The sequence below is a fragment of the Diabrotica undecimpunctata genome, chromosome 5 (assembly GCF_040954645.1).
Source record: "Diabrotica undecimpunctata isolate CICGRU chromosome 5, icDiaUnde3, whole genome shotgun sequence".
In the NCBI taxonomy this organism is placed as follows: Eukaryota; Metazoa; Arthropoda; class Insecta; order Coleoptera; family Chrysomelidae; genus Diabrotica; species Diabrotica undecimpunctata.
The window spans coordinates 109954465-109975319 of record NC_092807.1 but is presented as its reverse complement, the minus strand read 5'-3'; the positions used below and the strand labels follow the sequence as shown (position 1 = coordinate 109975319).

Sequence of the window (20855 nt, the reverse complement as noted above, 5' to 3'; positions counted from 1 at the left end):
CATACAACCGTCAGACGCTGTAACGTTCAATCATTCGGCCGGTATAACCGTTTGCCGTCTGCCAGGGACGGCAGTCCCTGAAATGGCGCATAATTTCAGTTAAACAAAGTAATAATGAAAGTAATACAGCGTTTGCCGGCAATACGTGTAATGACTATAAGACTTTTTATATAGGCTATTTTTTTTATAGGCTTTTCACGGAATGACGTGTTACACCTATTGCCTGCGACATATATATCATGAAGAATACTATAATAATTGTGTATTTCCTTTTCTGATAATTGAATATATTTCAGTTTTTAACTTTTTCTTGTGATTTTACTGGAGGACTACCTAGAGTAACTTTGTCCTTGTACAAGGACATTCAATAAATCAAAAACCAAAAAAGCTATAACCAAATTCTATGTTTTAAAAATGTTCAAAAAAAATAATAGAAAAAGGCTGACAAGTTTCAGATTTTTATTTATATTAATTCTTGTAGCGTGACTGAAAGGGTTAAATCAAAATTATTAAAAGTGGTTCTTATTAATTGCTAGATGCCTAAAATAAGTAAACGACTACAATTTTAACAGCTTTACCAAAAAAAATTAACAAAAACACGTAATGATAAAGAAGAAACAAAACTCACCTCTGAGGTAGCTTCAAAGTATATATATATTAAGGACAGAAATTTGAACTATTATGCATATTGGAAGAGATAATTTGGAAGGGATTATCACATCTTAAATTTCGACATTTCTTAAATTTTGTCAGACCTATGGATTACCTCTTCTTCGCTTCGAGAGAAATGATGATAATCTTCATCTGCTTATTTTATTATTGGTTATCTTTTATATTTTTTTGTACCTCATTTGTATTTCTAAATCAGTAGACTTTTAGTACTAGTACAACTGTAGCTTGAAGTGGTAATATTTACAGAGAATATGTACAATTGTCTTGCATTGGAAACCTTAAAAAACGCTGGGGTGAAAGTAGACCTATGAAGGCTTTGTAAAAATGCTTTTATATATAGCTGGAAAAAAGTTTAAAAAAGATACGACAAGATAATCTTTCGAAGCTAGCAAACACCATAAGGTGAAATACCTACACCTTGACAATTGTTTATGTGAAAAACGATTCATAGTATGAGATGATAAATGCGGAAAACAACAAGATAATCTTTCTAATCCCCAAAGAGCATAAGCTTTAAAAAAATATGAATACAAAAGTATTGTAACTGTGCAAGTTTCTTCGGGAAAGAAGCTAGGAAAAAATCACAAAATCTCAGTAAACTATTAGCTTTATTAGTTCATTTGCAAAAGTGCTATCAATTATCTTGCTAAAAAGACTCACACCATATTCCGAAGATATTCTAGGCGAGTACCAATGCGGCTTTCGTGCTGGAAGGTCAACTATAGATCAGATATTTACCATACGACAAATATTAGAGAAAAACTGGGAATTCAACCGCGATGTGCAACAAATTTTCATAGATTTCCAGCAAGCATATGATTCCATAAAAAAAGCAAATTGTGGATAGCAATAGTAGAAATGGGAATACCAAGAAAATTAGTTAAATTAACGCAAATTTGCGTGACAGACTTATATGCACAAGTAAAGATAGGAAGCAGAACATCGATGCCATTTGGTATAAATTCAGGACTTAGACAGGGAGACCCCTTGTCACCGTTGCTGTTCAATTTTGCTTTAGAATATGCAATAAGTAAAATATCGTCTGAGCTGACAGGAGGATTTGCTGATCAAGGATCAAAACTGTTGCTGGCCTTTGCTGATGATATAGATGCAGGGTCGCATTCTACAAAAGACGTGAGAGAGGTGTTTTGATAGCTCGAGGAGAAAACTTGTAGTATAAATAATAAATGAAGAAAAGACGAAATACATGGTAGTAACCAAAAATGCAAGACCAAGAGTTAGGCAGAACATCAGTATTAATGATCACAACTTCGATGTAGTAAACGAGTTTAAATACCTGGGGGCGATCATCACAGCGGACAACCACATAGAAAAAGAGGTCTCAGCAAGGATAGCTGCGGGAAATAGAGCATTATACTCCCTTTCAACATGATTAAGATCGAAGCTGCTAAAAAGAAAATCTAAATTAACACTGTACAAGTCGATTATTCGCCCAATTATTACATATGGCAGTGAAACATGGACTCTCAACCAGCGGTAAATCAATAAGCTTCTAGTATTTGAAAGAAAGGTTCTCAGAATAATATTTGGCCTTCAAAGAGATGAATTCACAGGGGATTGGTGAAGACGCCACAATGCTGAATTGGTGAATCTGTATGGAACTAAAAACATAGTTAGACATATCAAGGCAAACCGAATAAGATGGGCAGGTCACGTGGTACGATCAGAGGATGACAAGAGTGTTAAAGACAGTGTTTTTTGAAAGACCAGATGGTAGAAGATCAGTAAGCCGACCGAGAAAAAGATGGAAGATAAGCTGAAGCCGATTGGGGTACAACAATGGGAAATAGAAGCGCAAGATCGTAGAGTATGGACGGCGATAGTGGATGCGGCGAAAACTCACCCACTCATTTGCAAACATATATGAAAGCCGGTAGTCTATTACTTAAGTTTCGAGTGTACTATAATAACATTGAAACAAAATGGTGTCAGAATTAATTTTTGGATTCTTTTTCGCATTCTACTACTTTAACTTGAACTTAAAAGGGATGATTCCCGGGAGTTAGCTGTATATTTAGTTAAAAAACTCTAACATCGAAGTAAAACACTTTTGTTGTAAGGGCTATATTTAATTAAAATTATATTTATAAATCCAAATGGATTAAAGGCTTAAAATCTTTTCGGACTAATCCTTCCATCTTCAGTGGACTTTTATAGTACCTATATAGGACTAGTAAAGTAAATGACCGCAAACCCAAGCACTCGTTGGGTTTACATTACTACTTAGACCATACTTCAAAGTATTAAATTATACGGCAGTATGCCGATAAAATTGGATTACTAACCGGGAACATAGAAGTCCCTACTCGAAACAATTTATTTGTACATCTGTACTGTCAGAATGTTAAATGCCAACTATATGCCGACAATTCGGATTTAGATTGTCGGCATGTAGTTGGCAGAAGTGTTTTACTTTGATGCTCGACTTTTTAAGAAAAGTTTAACGTTTAACTTGACCTTTAAGAAACGAAACTATTTAGACGAATAGTATATAGACTCAAAAGTACATCTTTTGTGTAAGGTTAGCTAACAAACATTTGCTTTCCTTTAAAGCTTTAGATCAAATACGATGCATATGAATGTCGGTTAAAAAAAGGAACATTTATAAATTAAAAATAACTAAAAATAAAATCCCTATTACGAAGTTTGCAAATTACTCCGTGAATAATTCGTATTGTTCAATGTTACATCATTAGAACTGAAGGGCATTACATAAGAGCACACAATTCGCGGCATGCAGGTTTAAAATCGAACTTAATCAAGTAATTCATGGTAATTATTCTGCAAGTTCAAGTATGTGCGGTTCAGTTACTTCCTCGTTTTTCTACGTTAGGTCATCGCAAGAGAGTGGAGCTGCGGGAATCTGACAAGGTGGATAACAAAAATCTCGAAACTCGACCATTGTGTTAAAGTAATCTTAGTAGTTTTTTTATTTGGTAATGCATTTACAAATCTAAAGCTAAAACTTTTTCGTAAAATAGTTCTTCTTAAAGTGACCTCTCGTCTTGAACCTAGGCTACTACAATTGCAAACTTTTCTGTCTTCAGCTGTTCTTATTAGTTGTTCAAAATTCAGCCCTGTCCATGGTCGGATGTTTCTTAGCCACGATAATCTTTTCCTTCTTAGTCCTCTTTCCCTCGATCTTTCCTTTCACTATGAATTGAGCACTTTCTGTTCATGTAATAGACAGTGTAATCTGCAGATAAGTATGTCTGAACTGGTTTGTAGAATCCTTGGGAAGATTGATAACGAACAAAAAATATTTTTTAACCTACAATCAATAATATGATGCTACGTAAATTATTTTCGAAAGCCAATTTCCACAAAAAAGATTGAATTATTTTTTTGTTAAGGGTATGCATACTAGTGCGCTAGATGCTAAATTTGGGTTAGTTTTTGAAATAAAATTTGTATTGGTAATACATTTGTAATTATATTATATGTTTAGACGCAAATACTTTGAAAGAAAAACTGAAACTAGAAAAAAAAAAGATTTAATGTTATTTAGAAGATAGCATCAAAGATAATTAATATTAGAAAAATATCAGACGTTAAAAATGAAAAATTGTTTTAATTATCAAAACTGTAACTCAAAGTTAATCATATAACATTTAAAGTGTTTTTACCTATGTATTTAGTGGCTCTAAACATGTACATCCAGATAGCACTGATGATGGAATAGTTATTCCGAAAATGTTCTGTGATGTAGCCCGATAGGGTTTTTATTATTATATCTTTTATAAAGGAATTTGTTAAATAAATTTTTTGTGATACCTGGTATACAGAAAACTACAGGAATTTAGTTTCCTTGTGGATAATAAAGAAAAGGCTTGTTATAGTCACTAGTGTAATTTAGATGGAGAGTGTGGTTCAGAGATGGGCATGTTCCCATTGATAAGATTTTGGCGGTAACTGGTTTGATCGAATGACTGTTGTCGAGTAAATTGAACTAGTTTGTAAAGTTTGCAGGCAAGTTAGTGTTTGGTATGGATAGGTTTTGGATATACAGTGTGTCAATTTTAAAACTTACAATGGGCTATATCTCACGAACAAAAGCTGATATCGAAAAATGCTTGAAACCGTTTCTAGGATAGTAAGGGGGAACTAAAATGACATGGAAGAGAACTCACCCCCATCAACCGCCTAGGGCCTACCCACCACAACCAAAAAGTTTAAATCGCAAACCCCTACTTATGATCATTGAAAACACTAAAAAATGCTAGGCAATGGTATAAATAATAATTATACAGGGCGAAGCAATAATTGTGAAAGTGTGTTACAATAGGAATAAAGGCAACCGCATTGCTTACCAATTAGCTAGGCAGGCTTAAGATTCTTAGGACCTGGAGAGCCTTTTGGTTGGTCAACTACAACAGTCGCGGAAATTGTCAAAGGGCAAGGATGTAGTCTTGCCAAGGTAACGCTAAGTAACCTTGAAAAGTCAGCATCAAAGAAGTACTTGGGAATGACAAAGCACCTACGCTTGAAAGTTGTCTTTTTAAATGATCATTGTCAACTATGCAAACACCTCCACACACTGGGGCTAGTAGACACACCTCTATGCAGGAAGTGTCAATGAGAAGACGAAACTGTAGAACATGTCTTATGTGAATGCCCAGAGTTACCGTTAATACCAGAGTACGCGTTCGGCTAGCCCTAGCCCACACCTGCCCACATAAATGAAATATCTCTTGGTGACTTGTCCACCTTGCTAGAAAGGGTAGGATGGACAATGAGCTAAGGACGACAGCTCCCTGGGAGGATGCACTATGGGTCAATTACATAAAATTCTATTTTCTAAGATAAATGCAAAAATAGTTGTTGATGTAACCCATTTTTTCACTAAATAACAAAACTTACAAGTCTGTTTTCTTCTTTTTCAATTTCTTTATTTTTTTTTCCTGATTTTTTTAAATCATCCCCTTTCGATCTTCTTCTGATTTCTTCTGATCGGTTGTGTCGCGTCCTTTTTCTGTTACGCTGTAACTTCAAATTTGCTTAATTTTTTTCTAACTTAATGTTGTCGCATTCTTCTTTCTTTAACTTTTTATTTCCTTGCATCATAATTAATTTCTATGTTAACTTCTAAACTGTACACTTACATATTTACAATAACTACTACATAATTGGCAGGATCGCCATGTAACGGTGTCGGATGTAGGTTATTTTGGACGTGTACGAACTCATCACTATATAGCCCCTCATAAAATTACTAGACCCTCGGAGATATAGTAAACTGATCACCGGCATCCTTTGGAGATTGGTAAATTCATCACCGCAGATAGGTAAACTCATCACCGGGATTTTTGCCTGGTTTCTAATGCGAAAGATTGCCTCTTACCTGTTATACTTCTCGTTTATGTGATAATTTAATAAATTCATAAATAATTTTAAGTAAGTTGCTTTAAAATTTAACTGAGATTTTAATATGTTTTACGGTGTGGCCTATTAGACGTATCTGCCAATCTAAATGGTTTTGAGATCTAAAAATTTAGTTGCATAGGATTTCGATAGTGAACTTTAAAATGAAAATAATTGTCAATATGTGCTATTTTTGTTTATATCGGAAGTAGTCCGAACTTCGTTATTTGATTTTCATTGTATTTTTATATTTCTCATTGAATTCTCGAGATAATTTGTTAAGCATACATTCGGTCTAAGTCTTACCGTTTTGGCGTTATTTGACTATTTTGAAAATAATACACGATTTTGGACAGTTAGTAAATATAAAATATCTGTAAAATAGGAAAAGCTAAAAACTTGAGTGTGCTATTAGTGCATCGAAGTCGAAGGAAACTTAATTTTTTACACGTGCAAAGCTTTAAATTTTATGGCATCATTGGCGGAAATTTTTAAATTTGAAGTAATCAGCAATTCATTTATTATGACAGCATGTATCAAAATGCTTAAGTACAGCTGCCTGTACTTTATCTTTCAATGACTTGTACAAAGATCCCACAATTTTTTGGTTAGTTTTGGCCATTATTTGTAGGAGTCAGATGAGTTGTTCATTTCATTTCATAAACATCATGACAAATAACCTCAATTAGTGTAAGATACAAAATAATTTTTATTCTGTAATTTGTACTAATTTTGTTTATTGTAGCACCCTGATGATGCAAATAGAGATTTGCGAAAGCTTGGTAGTTTAAAAAGAGTACTTCTTTGTCCTATCTTCGGCTGCACACCCAAATATATAGTTGTGTTTGTAGTCTAATTGATCAGCGTTGACTACAGGCGTTTATCGCTTTTTCAGTATATGTATATAAGAGTCCACTTAAGTTGGTACCATATGGAAAATTTTTTTATTTTTAGTTATATGAAAAAAAAAATTATTCTCTAGTTCTGAATGATCTAGAATTTCAGTCATCAGAATCAGATATTAGTATTCTTCAGTCATTTACGCGGTTCGTTAAACAACATGAATTTTATTAAGACTTGAAAATATCCACAATTCAATTTTTTTTTGACAAACCGCGTATACAACTAAAAGAAATTTTATATCTGATCATTGTATTCTAGGTTTTAGATCATTCAAAACTTTTTATGTAACATAATTATTTTATATAACAAAATTCATAGAACTAAAAATAAAAAGGTTTCACATATGGTGCCGACATATATATATATATATATATATATATATATATATATATATATATATATATATATATATATATATATATATATATATATATATATATAACAATGTCACTTTAACAATTTAATTAGAAATCTCAAAATATAATATCAGAAAAGGTAATCTACAGCAACAAAATAATATTATGCCTTGCCTACAAGAAACATCTTATACAGTTAACTTAAAGAACTTAATTACACTGATTTTTTTGTGCGAAAACCAGTGCGAAACAACTAAACAAAAACGGTATAACATTTCTACTCACCAGTTGTATGACATTTAGCCTTACACCCTTTCGTCGCACAAGTCCACAAAAGGCAATTCGATTTTTTTAGAGTCTCTCGCAATCAATTGAAATTTGAAATTATTGAAAATCATCATTTTTTGTCCGCGTTGGCTCAGGACGTAATAAATTAGCAGTTCACTATCCATGTTGAAGAAACAAGGACAAATAAAGAGAAATTTTTCTTTTCGCATGATTTTAGGTAGCTATCAATAGAATTTTGTGGAATTCCCAAATAAAAACCAATAAATTGCAATTGCATTTAAGACATCTGGATTTGGATTATTCTGTGAAATTACCAAAAACTAGCAGTTTGCTGGGATTTTATGGTCTATACCTCATGCAGGCTGCAGGTAGGCCAGTGATCAGTTTACCAATCTCTTAGGGTCTATTTTGAAAACCCTACTTTTATGGCGGTGATGAGTTTGTACTATGTCCGAGGGTTTATGGTAATTGGTGATGAGTTTACGTGTACCCGTTATTTTCAAGGTTAAGTAGCTAAGGGAGAATAAGGACACATGTTTACTTTACGGAATCGTAGTTTATTCTTCTTTGTAAATCGATCTAAAGCGGATTATTTAACACCCTTTACTAACTTAGCAGAACGGGTGGCCTTACAATAATTATGTCACTTTACATAAACAATGTAATGTAATGTACAATATTGTATGATACAATTTATATATACAGTGACAATATACAATTTGTTTAATCTTCGATCTTGACCCAGTTAAATATTAAATAATATTTTATTATTATTTAACACTAATTATTATTTATAATATACAAAAATCTAAATAATTACTCCTATCACATCACATTAAGACTTGGATGTATATCGTTCAGAAAAGTTTGAGTAGGAACTACACCTGGTCTTATTTGAAAAGCAATTTTGCTTATAATACAGAGAGTGGACCTAATTTACATACTATCCTCTTTCCTGGATATAAAATGAATCGCATTTATATGTACATAATAAATCATATTTGAATATAGTATCACATTAGCCTTGATGGTCATTTAATAGTGTTTATTGTAATTAGAAAAACAAATGTATATGCATATTTATAAATATACAAGGTCAACGACGAGAATGGTGCATATAATATAACAAATGATTGTGAATAATTATCATTCACGTTCAATTTTTTTACCATAGCAATCTTTGCAATAAAAATTAAATTATTTTTAAACTAAAATCTGTTTTATTACATGTAGATAATTTAAAGGTCTGAAAACATAATTGGATATTTTTTTTATCATTTGTTAATATATTTTTTCGACTTAAATTTAGTATACAAAGTATGGACATGATTTATGGCATATTTATTCTTACATTGAAATGTTTTATTTAATTACATATGATTGAATAACCACATGGTTTTTAGCCTAACGGCGGACTCCCACTACTTGTGTATTTAGCAAATATTTGTCACTTGCCTATATTTGCCATGTAGCGGGAGTGGTTCACTCGGCCATTACTTATACAATTGTTTGTGGCATGCGAAGTCCTGCCGGTTTTCGGTAAAAATGCCGCGAGTCAAAGGGATTTCAATTAGTTGTTGCATACTTGCATACTACGCAAGTTCATACTTGGCGATGCGAACCCATTACTTGCCGACTTTGTCGCAATTAATTTCTGGAGTACTCTGTGTTTGGCTTCCGTAGCGGAGGCGTGGTGTGCGTTTTTAATGTTGTTAGAAATTCTAGCGTATTGCTGTACTTTGTTGCCAAATACCCCAGTATTGGCTTACTTTTCAAATACACGAATAATTGGAGCGCCGTACTGGAAATTGAGTTGAAATTTGGTGTATTAGGCAAGTACGCAAATATTTGCCTACTTGCCAAATACACAAGTAGTTGGAGTCCGCCTTTATATATTAGACATTCATTTTAAAAGCTCACAGAATAAACCTCTGTAGGTAAACTTTAATATATTATATTATTAATATATTATAACAGAATATTCTGTTATATTATAATATATAATATAACAGAATAAACTGTGAATGAATGAATGAATGATCTCGGAATCCGACAAACACTAATAAAAGCAGTTAAAGCACTATACAAAGAAAACAAAGTAGCTATTAAATGTGGAAATAAAGCCTACAATCCATTTAAGACGACAAAAGGACTTCTACAAGGCTGTGCTACGTCCCCTACTCTGTTTAAAATATTCTTGGAAATAACACTCAAACCATGGAGGAGAAAGTGCGAAGGAATGGGCATACCAGTAAGAGACGAATACCTATACACCTTAAGTTTTGCCGACGATCAAGTAGTCATCGCACAAGATGAAGAAGATCTCAGCTTTATGCTCAGAAAACTAGAAGAAGAATATAAAAACAACGGAATGGAAATAAACTTAGAGAAAACCGAATACCTAACAACAGAAAACAAGGATATGAGAAACCTAGAGATAGACGAGGGAAGACAAATAAATGGAACAGATAAATTCAAGTATTTAGGAACCATAATATCGAACCAGGGAACAACAGAAGAAGATATAAACAACAGACTGAGACAAACAAGAAACTATATAAGACAACTAAACTCAGTGTTGTGGGATAAGAACATTACGATAAAGACAAAAAAGAGAATATATAACACCCTGACAAGAAGTATCCTGACATATGGGTCCGAAAACTGGACAATAAACAAGGGAAATAGAGGTAGAATAAGAGCAGTAGAAATGGAGTTCCTGAGGAGAAGCTGTAGACTTACAAAAAGAGACAGAATTGAAAACGCAGAGATTAAGCGGAGAATGGGAGTGCAATCAGACATAATCGACTATATAGAGGAGAAGAGACTATCCTGGTACGGCCACGTCAGAAGAGCGGACAGAGGACGCTGGATAAACAAAATCACAGAATGGAGCCCGATTGGAAGAAGAAAGAGAGGAAGACCCCGAAGGTCATTCAGAGATGAAATCGACGATGCTATGGAGAAAAGAACCCTGCGAGATGGAGACTGGAATGACAGGGAAAATTGGAGAAAACGGTTGAGTGAAGGAAGACAGTGAAAACTGTGGAAATCCTTAGTAGTAGTAGTAGTAGTAGGTAAACTTTATAGGCAATGCAATATTTTGTCTTTGTATAGAGGGATGAAGTTGTGAGGGCAAAACTACTAGAAAATAGTCATTTTGTGTCAAAAGACGTTAACTGTGTAAAGGGTGCGTGCTTCCTTTATTATCATGGACTTATAAATAAAGACGTTCTTTATTTATACGTCCATGTTTATTATTAATTGTAATTTATTTAATAACAACTTAAAAACAAAGTCTAAAAGGCTTCTTAAGTTCGAATCCAGGGCTACTTTCTTGAAGAAAAATTCATTTAATTACCTGAAGTTACTAGTTTTAAATTGTAAATCCTATGTACTTCCCTTAAGGGAAAAATTCAGACATTCCAGATACCTAGAGTGTCAAAAACATTGAGGTTCGGGTAAATCTTTCTCCTAAAACCCAACTGTTTGACGTTCCTTAAGTGGTTCATTGGAATGACTCCAGTGGAGGGATAATGGCCTAGGTACTTCACCTTTGTCTTCTTATATGTATCTTAAGATCTTTGTATTTGACGAACTTCTCATTGTATTTAACACTCAGATTATTATTATAAGTCTTGTGTGTCTAGTGTGCCCCAGTGTAGCTTATAGTTGTCATTCCCAAATCATACAGCTAAGAGCATCTAGATAATAAGGGAGATGTTTGATGAAACAGAAATTCAAATTTTTACGTTATCTCTTGATAGACTGTCTTCTCTACTGCTTCATGCTGTTTTTTATATTTAATTGCAGCAAATGCCTGGGAGCCTTATTAAGATAGTGAATGGTTTCTCGAACATCTTTCCTGATGTCAACCAATAAATGGACGAGGTATTGTCGACACAAGTATTATTGAAGCGAAGCTTTTATGTATACTGGCGTTGTATTACTTTTTTCTCTGTAGTAAAATGCTGAGGGGAGTACTACGGAACTATCGCCACGAGAAGGCGTCACGGGTAGCGTCACGAAATTCTACTCTCGATCAATTTGTTTCTAGTCATCATATATTAATTCTAAGCAGGTTTAAATTAAAAATTGCATGAAAAGCGACTTACAAAATACAGACATTAAATGAGAAGTAAAAAATTAAAAGAATATATGTCAATAAAAGATTCAATTCGTAACAATTGTCAAAATTTAAAAGTTATAAATGTCATCCAGTTAATAACAATATTGAATCACCTGTTTAAATTTTTATGACACTTCTTGTTTTAAATTAATTTCATATACTTAAATACAATTATAGTGTACTGTACTAACCTTTTTTTATTACTATTATTGAGATACATGTTTAATTAATATGGATAGTTTTGTTAAATATATGGTATTATCATAATATGGTATTTTCATATTGCGAAAGATGACTAAAGAAAAATCTAATTTTTTAGTGTATGTATCTGCTGTGTTATTAATGGTAAGCGACATATTACGTACTGACTGACGACATATAATCTTGATGTTTTTTATCCGTTCGATGCTACTGCGAATCGTTCACATAACACTGAGAACTTGACATTAAACAATAAAAAAATGCCACATGCACATGATCGGTTCGCTACGTACCTGACTGAAACTACAATGTGGACAATTCAAAGCCGTATTGACCTTTTGATTCTCTCTGACTATAAGCAACGAATACCAGTATACATGCCGTTGTTGATAAGACATTACACTTAAAACCGTTTAAAACTATAATGTTGAATTTCTGGCAAACAAAAGCATTAGTCCAATTAGATTTTCTTTTCAGGTACTTGTAATGAAAATTTGGGTCGGTATTCGAGAACGAGACCACTGTAAGATATAATAAAATTATGTAACGGAATAGAGGTTAATGGTATATACAGCACATCATAGGGCTTTCAAAATATTTCTACAACTTGTGTCATAAATAAAACTAGGATATGTCTATCATAAATTTTTTAGAGTGGTAATAAAAGAGTATGTTGAAAGTCGGGAATAGGTTTTTTACACGCCAGAAATAGATCGTAGAATATATTAAGATACACTGTTTCGTTAATTTAACGGTAGGTAAGTTTATTGTAGCTTATTAAATATTTTTTCTTAAATATATAGTACAACAGACTTACGTTATAGTTAGAGTGAGTGCCTGTGGGCAAAAAAGTTTATGATGGATCGTTGTTGCTCGTAGAGACTGCTCTTCCTCTCCTCCTACCCCTACGGTAGCTATAGAGATTTCATAGTTAAACTCTCAGTCTGGGTTGAGACCAATTTGGAATTCTTCTGTAATAAAACTATGGAACTTTATTTATTAGTCCAATTTAAATGTTCTGAATTCCACATATGTTTAGCTTCTCGCTACGTTTGATATTGGGAGAACTTGATAATTGGGAGAAGTGATATTTGAACATGAAGATTGCCTTGATGTAAATGTCTGGTGATAATTTGACCAATCACAGGTAATAAACTAACTGCATTTCAAAAACTAATTCGTTAATAGTGAGATATCTTAGCAAAGAGAGTAGACTTCCGCGTCCAGTTTTTTTCAAATGGAAAATCGGAATTTATACTAGTAACCTCGTAAGGTTAATATGTTCTTTGATAGTTAGTATCAATAACAGAAAAAACAATTCTAGACCACAGCGTATATATCTACTTCTTCTTGAAAAGAGGTAAAACAGTCTTGAATTGCAGTTGTTACTTTTTCTCGCACTAAATTTCTCTCCCTTTCTCTCTCGAGACATTGTTAGTTGCACGATATCGTTGCCAAATCATGCTTATTAAATGTGAATTTAAGTTTCTATTTCTAACCGAATGTTGTTGTATGGCATCTTCTTCAAGCATTTCAACCGCTCTTGATGCTATAATGTTTACAATAAGGGTACGGACATATCGAAGATACATCGATGTGCATGGTGGAGGTCGCTGTTGCTGTATAAAATTATGTACATGAGCAACAGTAGTGATCAGTAGCGCACCTAGAATTTGCCTCTGGGGGGGGGGGGTTTGATTGTTCACCGAAATTTTTTTTATGATGTTACCTCCATTTTGAGTCCTTAAAATGTGTGAATAACACTGTCGGAATAGGGTCCTAGGGGGGAGGGGTTAACCCCCAACCCCCCCCCCCCCCCCTTGGGTGCGCCACTGGTATTGATAGCAGTGAATGCATGTCTTCAAGTGAAAAGTAGTGGATCATTAGTAATTCTTTAAATCGCCAGCTTTCGGCTCATCCTATAAATAAAAAAGGCACTATCTAGGAGAAAACTGTTTAAAAAGCTTAAGAAACACCATTCAGACAGATTTTATGCTTCTATGAGAATGAGTCTGGAAACATTTCAGTACATTTATTATACCATCCGTATCTCCGGCGAATGTCACGTGGTTTGAAATCCACCAATAAACTTGTAATTTAACACGCGATCAACAGCTCGATCACGATTTAAAACAAACTATTTTGTTCTGGAATCGACATCGCTGTAAACCGCGATGATAGGTCGCGAGGGTAAATGGGTGAAACATCCTTGGTATGTGCGATCTCATAAGGAAATGAAGATTTGTTTTCGACCGCGACTGCCACATCCATCGCATACATCCATGTATCTTCGGTATGTCCGTACCCTAACACGGAACGTGGTTATTGACATGCAAGTTTATCTGAGACAATTATCATAAAAATTTCAAATCTGCTTTCCTAAAATGTATTAACCTTATTTTTTGGTAATTAGTCCAGTCGTCAGAGATTTGACTTTTAAAATTTATAGGAACAAGCTGAATATTGTTGCAAATGTCAATTTTTGGACCTCAAAAATAAAGCAAAAAATTGTACCACTTCTTTCACGGCTTCAACTTAAAGCGCCCCCTTATAGAGGTATAAAAACGGAAAAAATAGATTTTCCAAAAAAATATTTTAAATAAAAAATGTAGTTGAGCTTATTCTGAACATAAATGTGCACTTTGTGTGTAGAATGAACGTTGTTTCTCTTAGAAACAACGCTTGAAGCGACCGGCGAATCTGAATGTCAGTTACACGCTAAATTTTAAATAGGTGTATCAACTCAACGGTAAAAATTCGATACCTTTTGATCAGAGTCTTTTATGGACAAAAATCAAAATATGTTTTAAAGGTGAAGAGTGCATTCGTATGCACTTTTGGTATTTTCCCGCAAATGAAGTTTAGTTTTTATAAAGGATTTAAATAAATAAACGTTGCGCGATTTTTACCACTTTTTACGATTCTCACGAGATCAATAAAATGTATCACTTTCATTTACCGGTCGTAGGTAGTGGAATTTCTATTGTTAGAGCCTAATCTTTAAAACCTATAACATGAAATTTCAAATCGGAATTTGGCAATATATGAATTTAAAATTTTACATTACAAACGTATGCACGAAGACGGTATGGGGTGGAGTTTGTAGCTAAAGTTGTGTAGTTTTGAAAAATGTACTTGTGTAATTGAAGAGAAGCAGTTTTAAACGTTTTAGATTTTTTTCGTTTTTCCACTCCTACGAGGAGGGATTTAGGGGGCAGCCGGTGGGTAGGAGTGGTAAACTTTTTTGCATATTTGTTGAGGTCCCAAAATGGACATTCTCAGTAACATTCAGTTTGTTCGTATAATTTTTAGAGGTTCAGTAGCATTTTCATCTCTGACGACTGGAGTAAATTGTAGAGGGTTTTGAATCTACGAAAGTAAAATTTTTTCTTATTGATACAGAACATTAATACCCAAATATATTCCTATTTTAAAATAATTCAGAAATAGTTTAAGCAATTCTAATTTTTATACAAACTGATTTATGTATAATATCCGTTGCACCCTTTTAGATGTTCTCTAGCACTCTTATTTAAATCACCTTCTAAAAAAGAAAACTGTTGCCACTTAATGTGAAATGAAAAATACCTATACTTAATCGGTAACATAATAATTTGGAGTTGTAAAGTAAGAGCAAAACGAAAAAAACTTATTAATATATCGAATAGTATTTACCTCGGAAAAAGCGTTTTAAAAATATAAATATATATTGCCTATTATGTACCCGGTAGAAAAGGGAGTTTGCTTCTGACATTCGTGGGTTTAGTAATCACGAAACATTTTTAGTCGCGTTGAATTGTGGATTTTTCAAAGAGCACTCAAATCTTTCAAGTTCAGTCAACAGTTCCGTATAGCGTGCTAAGTAGCAATATAAACATTTTCAAGTTTTTAATTTCGTAGTATTCGGCTGACAGCACGAAAGTCTCTTTTTTTAACATGCACTCGCTAATTGGACATTAGTCGTTAAAACGTTCTCGTCCAAATAAATATGAAACTTCACAAATACGCTCTGTCGTACTTTCTGCCCTCAAAGAATGTTTGTAGCATTCCTTTTTTAAATAAAATTCCTCTGGTTATGTTTTATTTAACGTAGCTTTCCGATTACGAGTTAGGCCGCTTCGACAATTTAGAATGTAATTACTGCAGGAAATTAGTTGTTTGGTTTAAAGTAACACCTAACTTTTTTAATTTTAAATAGAAAATGCCACCGACACGCGAACAAATTACTTTTACCGTTAAACTGAGATCTGCATTTTATTTCGTACAAAGCTATTATTAGAATTAATACTTGAGTATGAAATAGTAGGCGAAATGAAAATTCAAAAAATTAAAGTTGCAGTGATATCTGGATGCCGCAGAGGGATGTTAAATTATATATATATATATATGAGGCGTTCAAAACCATTGTGAATTAAGTCCACTTTTTACGAAAATTAAGTTAGAGGTGTATCTATGTTTAATTCAAAAAATTAAAGTATATATATATATATATATATATATATATATATATATATATATATATATATATGAGGCGTTCAAAACCATTGTGAATTAAGTCCACTTTTTACGAAAATTAAGTTAGAGGTGTATCTATGTTTAATTCAAAAAATTAAAGTATATATATATATATATATATATATATATATATATATATATATATATATATATATATATATATATATATATATATATATATATATATATATATATATGAGGCGTTCAAAACCATTGTGAAATTGTGAATTAAGTCCACTTTTTACGAAAATTCGTGATCTGAATTCGATTCTTCGCTGCTAGAGGGTTCACTTTGCCGAATTACATAGTCGGGATCTTTATCCGAATCATCTATAACATCTCTCATGTCCTCGTCACTCCCTTGCTCTGATCAATATAGATCTTGCTCGTCGGCAAGTAGTAATCTTTGTATATCGCTACGGTACTGCAGAACTATGCTTGTTCTACACTATTAACAAGGTATTTAAAAGGACAGTGCATGCGGCCTACACTGTTGCCGCCATTAGCAGACTATCCTTTCGCTGTGGTCCATTAGACCAATGTTTCGGGTTAAGGGTTAAAGACAATAATTCATTGTGTGATTCTTCACACATTCTCAGAAATTTTCTGTAATTAAGTAGTTTTACTAAAAATTCTTGAATTAATTGGGCGTGCGAAAATTCTTGCCTTTTTTTATCCAATTTTGAACCCAAACTCTAGGGCGTTTTCGCTTATTTTTCATTATTTCGCGGTGTACTAAAGCGAGAGAACACAAAACTTCGAGCGATACGTGTTATTTCTATTCTCATTCAAACACGACTGTTTTGCTCACTAATGACTAGTTTTATCAACCCTGGACAATGGGGTTATTGTAACAGGGTATAAAATTATAATAAATTTGAAAAAAATATAGTAGATGAGAAAAAATAATCATCAAATTCAATTTTATCGCAATAAATAGTGGTTAATGGTTATTAATTGTTTTTATTAAACTGTTAGATTGAAAGCTCAATTTAAAATCAATAGATTTTTAAAAATATCTTTAATTATGATGCAGTTATGATGATTTATTAACTCTTCCAGCTATTGTTACTAATATTTTTTTATTTATTTCAGATATTCAAGATGTCATTCACTGCAATGTATGTCCTATTTCTCACTATCCTGTTGATGTCAACAACGCACGCCTCAGCCGCCTCAGCACTAGGTTGCCCAGTAGGTTGTATGTGTAATGATGATACCTTTGTAGTTCAATGTGAAAGAAGTAAACTGGACGTCATACCAATTACACTGAACCCAGCAATACAAAGACTGGTTCTGAGGAACAATAAAATAAAGACTATAGACGCAGCTTTTCAGTTTTATAAAGAATTGCAATACGTTGATTTGTCAAGTAACCATCTGGTTAATATTCCCATGAGGAGCTTCGTTAACCAAGAAAAATTACAGGAACTACACTTGAACAAGAACAAGTTGTCGTCAATAAACAATAAAACTTTCCAAGGGCTTAAATCTTTAACTGTACTTAATCTTAGAGAAAACTTCCTCGAAGAATTACCCAAAGGTTTGTTTTCTATACTGCCAAAGCTAGAAGAGCTTAACTTGGGCCAAAATAGGATATCAAAAATAGATCCTTTAGCTTTTGATGGACTGTTAACTCTACGAGTACTTTATTTAGATGATAATTCATTAAGCTCAGTACCTACACACGCGTTTTCTGTTCTCGGAAGCCTAGCTGAACTACACGTTGGCCTCAATGGATTCACGATCTTACCAGATGACGCTTTTCGTGGCCTAGGAAGACTGTCCGTGCTAGATATAAGCAGTGGGGGACTTTCCAATATCAGTACTGATGCCTTCAGGGGTCTTACAGGGTTAAGAATGCTGAATTTGGCTGATAATAGACTTCAGTCCATTCCTACGATACAATTGGCCCATTTAGCGCGACTAGAAGACTTAACCATTGGTCAAAACGAGTTTGTTAGGCTGGATAAAGGTGCTTTCAAAGGACTAGCCAATTTAAGGAAAATAGATATAACAGGTAAGTTTTTTGTATATTAAAGTTATTTTCTCTTATCACTGTGTAGATTTGAAATAAATCTTAGTTGGTTAGAAATATTTATCTTATCTATTTACTTTATCTTATATAAGACTTTAGGTCTATTCTCGTTCGATGTTAGTCGTGCTTGTGACGTTAACAGACAGCTATCTAGTCATCTTTAAGAGGTCTTTCTGTGGTCTGATGCATATTGGTCTTAAATCCCTTGCTATTCGGGCTAGTCATGTAACAGCCGTGTAACATGGTGGTTGCATTTCCGTCTTCTCTGTGTTCTTCATCATATAATATCCTATATTTTACAGATATCTCTTATTTGATTATTTGGTATCCTGTCTCTTAATGTGTCCCTAGCAATGGATTTCAAGGCTCTCATTCCAAGTGTTTTTTGTTTCTGTTGTAGCTGTTTTCTGCTGTAGTTATTATCTGTTTTTCTTGAGGGTGGAGTTAGAGTGAAAAAACTGAATACGTTTGCTCTTTTTTGCACTCTCTTTAAGGTTGTCGTAGCTGGATATTTTTAGTCTCATCATATTTCATCGTTAATTACAAATTTCCATCGTTTGTGTTTTCTTTATGTTTATATTATGTTTCAGCCTTTATTTTAAATGTCTTTACCATTCACTATAGGTTATTTCTTTATTATTATCTATAAACAACGCTTCTAAAGGCTCGCATGATCTGTTTTCTAATATTAATGAAAATAAATATATGTGCTTAGCTAAACCTTTTATAACTAATATAAAAGTCTTAATGCTAGCTTTCATACTTAATTTATATTTTTATTTTTAGGTGCAAACAATCTCGAATATATAGAAAAAGGTGCCTTCAGTGAAAACCTTAACCTAGAAACGATCATCTTGGTCAGCAACAAGAAACTCGCTACACTCGAAGATGGTGCACTAGTTGGACTGCCAAATCTGAGACACTTAGTGCTACGGGAAAACTCATTTCGAACACTCTCAGAATCGATTACAAGCTGGAACGAACTGAGAGGTTTGGAACTCACAGATAACCCCATCAACTGTGATTGCCAACTACTTTGGCTTCTAAATTCCATAAACTCAAAAAACATAACAAATGTCCAGTGCTCTACTCCCTTGCAACTCCGCGATAGAGCCTTGAGGACACTAACTCCATACGATTTAGGCTGCTCGTTTCGCGATAATAGGCAGCAAGCGATCATCATTACTTTTTGTGTCAGTGCCACCATACTTATTGGAATTTTAGGGTTGTTTCTTTTTCGTTACCGCCAAAGGGTAGGAGAAGCTCTTAAAGATTACAAATGGAACAAAAGAGCTATAAGCAGAAAAGAACACGAATACCAGAAGACGTTTTCTGACGAAGATTACATCACTCGTACTGGACAACACCATATCAAACCGATTCCGGTAACGGAATTGTAGCTAGAGCTTAGCGCGCCACCTTCTGGGGTAAGCATTTTTGTCTTTATATATTGTAATGTATGTACACCCCTATTGACAGTAGGCTATACGCTAGGACTAAATTAGTATGATTAAAAAAAACGTAAATTGATAGATAGAAGTATCCGATCCTATACTCAAGTATAGAATCGAATACTTCTTTGAAGAAATTTAAAAAACACTGGGTTTGTCTAGCTGATCTGGTTCGGCCTGTTCGGTCCATCCGCAGTTCATTCATATTCGCTTTTAAGAGCATGTTTCGTTGAAAGATCGTGTGGAAGGATATGGCTTAGGGCACGTAGCTAGTGAATAGAGGGGATATAATTGGCATGGTGTTGTTTAGTGGTACTTCAAATCTGTTTGTCTGCGCGCTGTTTCACCAAACGAAAGCAGCGTATTGAGCTGCTGAAAACAGCAGACCAAAGTAGTTCCACATGTTCATATAAATAGAACATATGTATTGTTTCGGGTTCTTATTTAGCAGCAAGTTTTGTTCTTTGAATGCCAACGTTTTGTCTAATATGACACCCAGATACTTCGGATATCTGTTGTACATTGTTGTTTACATTTGACTGCAGTCTTCATTTCCGAGAGTAGCTTCCAAGGGTAAGGAATCAGCTATTAGGGTTAATTCGTTTTCTTTATAGTTTTGGTGTTGGGTGGCTATTTTCGCTGCCGAGACTAAGCCCTGGGGGAAAACTTAATAAAAGCTTTTATTTATAAAAGCAAAAAATTTATAAAAAAAAAATATAGAACTTTAGAACAATAGAACAATAGAACTTCATGATGCTTGACTTGCTGTAATAAATCTATCCATATAAAACATTATATTCTTAACTGCTAAGAAGACATTAGATGTTTATTCCATCATAATAAGGCCAAACATTTTGCTATAAGTCATAATGTTATAATTACTGTAAAGTTTTTTTATTATAAAATTTCATATAAACTTG

The 20855-nt window shown here is 33.5% G+C and overlaps 1 protein-coding gene across 1 annotated transcript in view; it reads left to right on the top strand.

The window, feature by feature from the left end:
* Positions 1 to 20855, top strand: part of LOC140441678 (uncharacterized) — a 349982-nt gene that overhangs the window by 316560 nt on the left and 12567 nt on the right. The window contains exons 4-5 of the mRNA XM_072532549.1: positions 17542 to 18466; positions 19271 to 19911. Of these exons, the coding sequence (XP_072388650.1) occupies positions 17542 to 18466; positions 19271 to 19884 (1539 nt within the window). The 3' untranslated portion in view covers positions 19885 to 19911. The remainder of the gene's footprint in view (positions 1 to 17541; positions 18467 to 19270; positions 19912 to 20855) is intronic.